Below are 9,190 nucleotides of genomic sequence, written 5' to 3'. Positions count from 1 at the left end.
CGAAGGTCCAGAGTTCAAATCCCAGCAACCACATGGTGGCTCACAACCATCCGTAACAAGATCTGGTGCCCTCTTCTGGAGTGTCTGAAGACAGCTACAGTGTACTTACATATAATAAATAAATAAATCTTTAAAAAAAAAAAAAGATTAATTTGGCTGGACAGTGGTGGCACACACTTTTAATGCCAGCACTTAGGAGGCAGATGCAGGTGGATTTCTTTGAGTTCAAGGCTAGCCTGATCTAGGGAGAGTTCAAGGACAGCCAAAGCTACACAGAAACCCTGTCTTGAAAAACAAAGGATTTTATAATAATAATAATATTACTTATGTGTATGTGTGAGTGTTTGCTCTGTGTGTGTGTGTGCTCACGCGTGCACATGCATGCATATGCGTGTGCCTATAAAAGTCAGAAGAGAGTGTCCGATCCCCTAGAGTCACAGATGGGTGCCAGCTTCTGTCTTCGGTGCCGGGAAGTCCAGCACTGTTGACCACTGGGCCATCTCTATAGTTCCCACCCATTATAGGCTTGAAAGCTCATGGGTAGTAATCCCTGGCCACACCTCCCACTCTCAGGAATTCTTACACACTTTTCCTTTATAAATTCTACACTCTCTCTGCTACGATAGATGTAAGCAGACACATACACATAGACTTTTGGCATAATATTACTGTTACAGATAGGCAAGGTATATACTGACTAGCACATGGTATATGTCTAGCTGGGTTCACACACCAGTTCCATCCGACTCTAGCTAGGAAACCTTGGGCAGATTATTCACTCTCTCTGCACTTCAGCTTCCTCATTTGATGTTTTATTTTTTTTTAAACAAAGTCTCTCTGTCTGGCCTGGAACTCACTATGCAGACCAGGCTAACCTCAAACTCAGAGAGATGCACCTGCCTCTCCCTTGCAAGTGCTAGGATTAAAGACCCTGGCCAGCTTCCTCATTTGTAAAACAGAACAATAGAGTTTCTATCTGGACCACACAGCAAGCCCTCATTTACAGAACACAGCACCTGCTGTGTTATCTGCTGTTACTTTTTCTTTTCTTTTTTTTTCCTTTGAGACAGAGTTTCTCTGTGTAGCCCTGGCTGTCCTGGAAATAATTCTGTAGACCAGGCTGACCTTGAACTCACAGAAACTTGCCTGCCTCTGCCTCCCATGTGCTGGGATTAAAGGTGTGCACCACCACTGTCCGGCTCCTTACCATTATATGGGGGGGGGGCGCTCAGAGTGGGCCCCATCATTTCCTAAGTGATGGCCTTGGCCTTGGAAGTTAGCGCCAGGGATTTCTCCACAGGGCTGGACCCAACTGTACTCACTCTTCAGCCTGGATGGAATCCACAGGAGCAACATAGTTGCTGGGAACATAGCCTCTGTGTCCCGAGCTCAGGGAGCGAGCCTCCCACCAGTCATACTCCCTGTAGACACAGAACACAGGGGTAGTCAGCAGCACTTGGGGTCCAGCCTGGGCCACATTAGCTGGAGAGTGGCCCGGCCAAACCTCACCTTCGCTCCCCTCCCCACTCCAAGCGCTTTCCTTTGCCTGTCTGGCTGCCTTTGCAGCTGCCCCCACTGTTTTCCCTGAGATGGGAATGTGTTTGAGGGTCCCTAGGCTCTTCCATCTTGTTCTTCCACTGAGCAGATGCATGGATGCTGACGAGCTTCCCTCCCCACTGGACATTCCCAGAGGCTACAGAGGTCCTTCTTAGATAAAATTCAGGCTTTACAACACAGCTTTAAATGTCCATGGATTCTGACCGTCTGCATGTTCTCCGTGTCTCCTTCTCCAACTTCTACTTTCTATTCATTCATTCATTCATTCGTTTGTTTGTTTGTTTGTTTTTCAAGATGTGGTTTCTCTGTGGAGCCCTGGCTGTCCTGGAACTCACTCTATAAACCAGGCTGGCTTTGAACTCCCAGAAATCTGCCTGCCTCCGCCTCCCAAGTGCTGGCATTAAAGATGTGCATGCCACCGCCCACTAGGCATTTTTTTTTAATTGTTAGTTTTTAGTGTGTGTTTATAGGTCAAAAGATAACTTGCAGGGGCTGGAGAGATGACTCAGAGGGTAAGAGCACTGACTGCTCTTCCGAAGGTCCTGAGTTCAAATCCCAGCAAGCACATGGTGGCTCACAGCCATCTGTAATGAGATCTGACGCCCTCTTCTGGTGCGTCTCAAGTCAGCTACAGTGTATTTAGATATAATAATGAAAAAAATCTTTAGAAAAAAAAAGAAAAGAAAGGAATGTGCAGGAGCGAATTTCCCCCCCTTTCCCCATGTAGAGGGTGTTCTAGGGGTCACATTCATGTGGTCAGGCTTGGTAGCAGGCACCCTAAACCTGTCCTGAGCCATCTGCCCAGCCCTGCGCCTCACTCGTTATGTTACCCCCATGCAACCACTTGGAGCTCTCTAGAAATCATTGGTTGGTCTTATTCTCTCTTTTCTCACCTCTTCCTCTACTGTCTGCTTATTTTTCTGGTCTCAGCTTATAAACCTCTAGGAAGCCTTCCTCAATCACAGCTACCCTGGGGGACCAGGTTTAGTATTCTGCTGGTGTCTCCAGTCCTTCATCTTCCCTCTTCCTGCAATCACCCAGGGTTTCCTTGCTATCACCATTTCTTTTCGGGGCTTTAGGAACTCAAGGCCCACATGCTTGCCCTGTTCTCCCACCCCTGCATTTTGTTCCCAGTCCTCACCTGGGAGCTTTATTGGCTTCTACGGCCCCACCAGGCTGCAGCTTTCTAGCCAGGGATCAGAGTTTTGTCCTCTCTGGGATTTGCTCCCAGCCCAGGCCATGTCCTCAGCAGGGTAGCCCAGTCACTTACGTATTGTTCAGGATGTGGAACTTCTCGCCTTTGGTGAAGGTGAGGTCATCCCCTGTCCTGGCCTCATAGTCGTACAGGGCGACGAATATGGTCACTCCGGTCCCTGCGGAGGAGTCAGAGCTGCTCAGCAAAGGAGGATTTAGAGAGGGGAACCAAGGAAGCTGCATCCCGGATTCCAGTTCCCTTGCCCAGCTCTGTACCTCCCTGCCACATCCCAGATTCTAGTTCCCTAGCCCAACACTGTATCTCCCTGCCTCTACGATGTTCCTAAAGGAGTTCAGGGACAGGCGGGGTTTCTGATTTAGGTTTCATAGCTTGTCCCTCTAGGTCCAGGACAAATAGCCTAATGTTCCTCTTACCCTGTGGAAAGTGACTAAGTTGCTTCCCCACCAAGAACACTTCTCACCTTCTGAAGTGACATGTAAGAGGATAGAAGTGTGTGTGTATGAGAGAGAGAGAGAGAGAGAGAGAGAGAGAGAGAGAGAGAGAGAGAGAGAGACTCAGAGAGCCAGAGAGAGAGCCAGAGACAGACAAGCAGGCAGACACACAAACACATACAGAGAGGGACTGAGATACATAGAGTCAGACAGATAAAACCAGAGAGAGAGAGAAAGCCAGAGAGGGGATTGAGAAAGGGGAACCAAGGAAGCTGCATCCCAGATTCCAGAGAGAGAGAGACAGACAGAAAGACAGACAGACAGACAGACAGACAGACAGAGACAGAGAGAGCGCCAGAGAGCACCAGAGAGCCTTACTGGAATCCCTCTTTAGCGAGAACAGAAAAAGACCCAAACTGGGCTCCTAGGGTAGATTTACACACACGGACTTAGCTACATTGAGCTAGAGAATAGAGCTGTCTCCTATATCACTCTAGGGGCTTCTCAGGACAAGTCTGAGTCTCCCCTTTCCTGAGTTTTCCCCAGCACCCAGACAGCAGCTGTGCCCAGCCCTAGAGTTCCACCTGAGATGCTTCTCATGTTGCCAGTGTTGAGGAAAGCAGGGCTGGTGGGCTGAGGAAAGACGGACGAAGTCCGGCCTTGAGTGGGGTCAGGGTAATAGCGTTCTTCAGCCGTTTGGCTCCGGAAGTCCCCTTCCACATCCTCCTTGGATGCAGGCTCCAACTTCTTGCAGAACACACAGCCCATTCCAGATGCCCTGATGCAGAAAGGGGACAGGCCTCATAATTCAGGGTCCCTGGCTGGTGTACCACCACCCTAAGCACACAGGGGTGTGTGTGTATACATAGATTCACACAAACATGGAGCTACCACTCTCTGGCCCAAATTGGGGTCTTTCTATGTAAGGGTCACCTTTGGCCTGCCTTCTAGCTGTGTTCTTGTTTGGAAAGAGTGTGTGGCTTTCCCATGCCTCTAGGGCAACAGCTCAGATGGATTTCTGCATCAGGATGTTGATGTGTTGGCTATGTCTTCTCTGTTGGTGATGGGTCTACAGGGTCTGTAGTTTAGGCTGGCTTCAAACTCACTCTGTAGCCAAGCAACCTGATGTCCTGATCACTCTGCTTCCGCCTCCTAATGGCTGAGGCACTTTTATTTTTCTAGACACGGTCTCCTTGGATATGCCTGGCTAGTCTAGATCTCACCCTGTAGAGTCGGCTGGTCTTGAATTGACAGAGCTCTGTCTCCTTTTGCCTCCCAAGTATTGAGATTAAAGATGTGTGTTACCACTCCTGGTTTGTTTTGTTTTGTTTGTTTGTTTTGTTTTGTTTTTTCGAGACAGGGTTTCTCTGTGTAGCCCTGGCTGCCCCGGAACTCACTTTGTAGACCAGGCTGGCCTCGAACTCAGAAATCCACCTGCTTCTGTATCCCAAGTGCTGGGATTAAAGGTGTGTGTCACCACGCCCAGCTCTGTTTGTTTGTTTGTTTGTTTATTTTTAATTAATTTATTTTACATGCATTGGGTGTTTTGCCTGCATGTGTGTCTATGTACCATGCTCATGCCTGGTACTCAGGGAAGCCAGAAGCCAGCTTTGGACCCCCTGGAACTGTAGTTACAGACAATTGTGAACCATTGTGTGGGTACTGGGGATTGAACCTGGGTCGTGTGAAACAGCAGCCAGTGCTCTTACTTGAGCCATCTCTCTAGTCTTCCGCTCAGTTTATGCACTTTGACCCCTGTTGCTATGATACGTTAGGTTTCTGTGATTCCTTTAAGGTATTTCTTCTCCCCTGTGTGTATTTATGTGTCTCTAGACATGTGTTTGGTGTGTGTGTGTGTGTGTGTGTGTGTGTGTGTGTGTGTGTGTGCAGTTTTGGGAGAATGTCTCTGTGTGTAGAAGAATGTGCTGACCTTGGGACAAAGCTCAGTTGGTAGAGGGTTTGTCTAGCATGCATAAAGTACTAGATTCGATCCCAGTACTTCATAAACTCAGCCTGGTGGTGTGGTCCTGCAATCCCAGCTTTAGGAGAGGGAAACAGGAAGATCAGAAGTTCAAGGCCATTCTGAGCCATATATCAAATTTTAGGTAAACCTGAGCTACAGAAGACCTCATCTCAAAAACAAAAATGTATTCACGTCTGTTACATGTATTTGGTTATGTGAATGTATGTCTATATAGATGTGGTGGGCAAGGAATTGTGTGTGCATCTGTGTGTGTGCATGTGTGTGCGTTTGCATTCTCTCTCTCGCTCTCTCTCCCTCTCGTGTGTGTGTGTGTGTGTGTGTGTGTGTGTGTGTGTGTGTGTGCAGGCGTGCACTGGAGTGTGTGTGTTGTAACACACATCTGCAAAGCTGCCTGTGTTTGTGAATGTTGGAGGCCAGAGTGCCTGCACCTGGAGATTCCCTGCAGAGGGGGATCAAGGCCATTTCCTGTCATGAGTCCAGCCTCCAGCCTCTCAAGCTGCCTCATTCTGGCTCCTCTATCCGTTTCCTAGCAACAGGGCCCTTGTAGTTGGAAGGGGCTGGAAGGCAGGCTTTGCAGGGGCCCAGAAAGGCCACCCTACCCTGTTTCCTGACCCTGAAAGCCTCTTTGCACTTCCCACCCTACTCACCCCACAGACCCCTACTCCTGGGTCAGTAGGACTGATGCATGATCCCTGGGAGGTGCCGGAAACCTGAGGGTGAGACAGAACAGCAGGAAAGATAAAGCAGGCCTTGTCAGTATTTCTGCAGCCAGCTGCCCAGATCCCAACCTCTTCAGGAAGCCAGAAGGCCTGAGCTCTGGCCCATCCTGACTTCCATATCCATCCCTACGTAGGACACACAACTTGTGCCAGCTCTTGCACACTCGGTCCCACCTGAGATGTGGCAAGAAGACACACACAGACATAGTCACACAGCATCACAGCGGATGCTGGAGTGAGTGTCCTTGCTGACATCACTGCACAGCCACACTGCTCTCCGGTGAGCTCTGGTGCACAGCAGCGCACACACATCGGTACCTAGACGCCTCTGCACACACATATATGGACTTGTATACTTGGATGCATCTCAGCTTGGCATGCTCACACACTCAATGTTGTTCTTCTGTTTTGTTTTGTTTTGGTTTTGGTTTTGGTTTTTCGAGACAGGGTTTTTCTGTATAGCCCTGGCTGTCCTGGAACTCACTTTGTAGACCAGGCTGGCCTCGAACTCAGAAATCTGCCTGCCTCTGCCTCCCGAGTGCTGGGATTAAAGGCGTGCGCCACCACTGCCCGGCTTTCGGTGTTGTTCTTAGGTTCATCCTTCACACTGTGCAACTACCAAGCTGTGCTTAGCTCCCAGTCAGTCAAGATCTCTTAAAAAGGAGCCTGATCCTGGAACCCAGTCTCCGCCCTCATCTTGGGCCAATCCAGGCAGACCTATGCCCATCTCTGGTGCCAGGATGAAAGTGACAGTCTCCCACAGACCAGGGTTAGGGAGAGGCCCAAGAAGGAAGCTGGGGCCACTATAGTCTCCTGAAGAGATCTGGGAACAAGCCAAACTTTCCCCAGCAGCTATGTCCTGCGAGCCACTCCTCGAAAAGGTCATTGAGCAAGGGGTCCTCACCCCACCCCACCCCACCCCTGCCGGAAAAACTCCCCCATTGCAACACGCAGAGAGGAAGTGCCTGGGGAGAAGCCTGGTTTCCTAAGATGTGACACATCTAGTGATGTAGGGCGGGGCTAGACCAGGGACAGCCAGCCAGGGTCCCCCACTGGGGGCCTGAAGGTCACAGCTCCCATCCAGTTTACCCCCGTCTCTCACTGATCCAGGAAACCTTTCTTTTACTAAAAACATCATCTGTGTCTGGAGGTGAAGAGTTAGCATATCATGCCCGTGGTGTGCTGCGAGGCAGGCTGTGTCAAGAGGCCGGCCCAAAACAGTTGCTACTCCCTCAGCCTTACTGAGATGGTCACCTCAGGATCCCCACAACCCCAGGGAGTGAGGGACCAGTATGTCTGAAGGGGCCCAGCCTTCCAGGCTGTTCAGGCAGGGGAGGGAGGTGGGGGAGGATGTGGAGGGAAGAGAGCCCCACCACCACCACCACCAGAGCCTAGCTGAAGAGGGTTCAGAGAAAAAGGGAGGAGAGATTGGGTAATATGGAAGGGCTACAGGTGAGAGCAAAACTCCTCTCACCAAAACACAAGCAGAACCTGGACCGAGCTACACAGGTCTCCTGTAATGCAGCTCAGACATTATGCAATTTCTCAGCAACACACCAGCTATAAAGACTAAATTCATCCACACTGATTTCAGAGACATGCATCTGTGATTGTATCATACAAACACCGACTTACAGCCCTCATCCAGTGCACACATGTGAGCACACACATATTACATGTGAACATACACACAGCATGCAACCTCTCCACAAGAACGGTAAGATTAAAAAATATATAGCTCTTTCCTGGGTATCTATGGCCACTTTAGACACTTTGCCTGCATCGTCTCATTTTACCCTCCCTAGCAACTGAATAGTAGAGACAGTTAGATATTTGCCTAAGGTCACCCACGTGAGGAATCCCATCGTTTGGGACTAGAATCTGAGCCACTTCCCTGCATTGCTTGTTGCTGAGAAAGAGATGTAGTGGTTTCAGAAATCATATGCAAAAGTACTGCCTGGGTAGGACCTACTGGGACTGGGACACAGTCCTCCCCTGGAGACCCAGCCCTCCCCAAAGCCTCCTCTATAGGATACAAACTTACACAGCCCAGCAGCCCTCAGTAGGCACAATGTTGCCACTTGCAATAATACCCAAGTGTATATCGCTAGGGCATATCCCACACAAGGGAGCCCCCATAATCTGTCTGCCAGTGCAAGAGGAAGAAGGTTCAAAGAGAAAGCAGCTCTGTGGGCTGAACAAGAGTACTGTCTACTGTCAGGGTGACAACCAGCAGGCAAATTTGGACAGCCTCCAGGGCTCTGTCACACCCAGACTCTGAGGGTGTCTGTGGTCCTAAGGGGATCTGGTTTTCCCATATGAGTATACTGAAGGACTCAGGCCTGGTGACAGGGGATGTGTTTGAGGCCCTGGTGCAGCCAAGAACCACACTGGATGTGACCACATGAACCAATGGAAAGATGGGGAGGAAAAAAAGAGGCAGAGACTGAGAAATATAGAGAAACAGGGAGAGACACAGGCAGCTAGGGAGGTGTGAAGATGAAGAGGAGAAGATGGGGTGGTGTGTTCATAAACTGGTTTTCAGGGACTAGGGAGAAAGGAAAGGAACCAAAACAACAATAACAACAACCAACAACAAAAACCCCAAGCTCCAATTCTGTAGCATCGGCTAATTTTCATGGTGTAAATATTCCCACTGTGGCTGATTTAGAGCGAACGGAGCAGCTTCCTGATGGCTGGGCCCGGGAAGGAAGCGAATGAGCTCCCCGGAGTCAATGCCAGTGAGTGAGGCAGCACCTCGCTGCCAGAGAGAACCCCAGGCAGAGACAAAGAGACAGCAGTCCAGATGAAGAACACCAGAAGACCAGCGTAGTAGTGCACCCCCATAATCTTAGCACTCCAGTATGTGGGGCAGGAGCTTAACAATTTTGAGGCTGGTGCAGGCTACACAGAGCAAGACCTGGTGCTGCAGAATCCAGGGCTGAGGCTGTGGAGTGCCTGTCTACCACGCACAAGGCCCTGACTTCCAGGTTTGATCTCCAGTAGCAGGGGAAAAAAGAAAGAGTTAAAGAAGAGCTGGAACGTGGTGGCGCACGCCTTTAATCCCAGCACTTGGGAGGCAGAGGCAGGCGGATTTCTGAGTTCGAGGCCAGCCTGGTCTACAAAGTGAGTGAGTTCCAGGACAGCCAGGGCTACACAGAGAAAGCCTGTCTCAGAAAAACAAAACAAAACAAAACAAAACAAAAGAATGAAAGAAGGAATGGAAGAAAGAAAGAAAGAAAGAAAGAAAGAAAGAAAGAAAGAAAGAAAGAAAGAAAGAAAG

General features: G+C 49.6%; 1 protein-coding gene across 2 annotated transcripts in view; it reads right to left on the bottom strand.

The window, feature by feature from the left end:
* Positions 1-9,190, bottom strand: part of Fgr (FGR proto-oncogene, Src family tyrosine kinase) — a 27,871-nt gene that overhangs the window by 11,824 nt on the left and 6,857 nt on the right. The window contains exons 2-5 of one of the 2 annotated variants that reach the window (XM_021159617.2): positions 5,836-5,898; positions 3,789-3,982; positions 2,828-2,930; positions 1,323-1,421 (exon numbers count right to left, since the gene is read on the bottom strand). In XM_021159617.2, the coding sequence (XP_021015276.1) occupies positions 1,323-1,421; positions 2,828-2,930; positions 3,789-3,972 (386 nt within the window). In that variant the 5' untranslated portion in view covers positions 3,973-3,982; positions 5,836-5,898. The remainder of the gene's footprint in view (positions 1-1,322; positions 1,422-2,827; positions 2,931-3,788; positions 3,983-5,835; positions 5,899-9,190) is intronic. The other variant, XM_029476829.1, reaches the window with a different exon arrangement.

This window comes from Mus caroli, chromosome 4 (assembly GCF_900094665.2).
Source record: "Mus caroli chromosome 4, CAROLI_EIJ_v1.1, whole genome shotgun sequence".
In the NCBI taxonomy this organism is placed as follows: Eukaryota; Metazoa; Chordata; class Mammalia; order Rodentia; family Muridae; genus Mus; species Mus caroli.
This window is presented reverse-complemented; position numbering and strand designations above follow the sequence as displayed.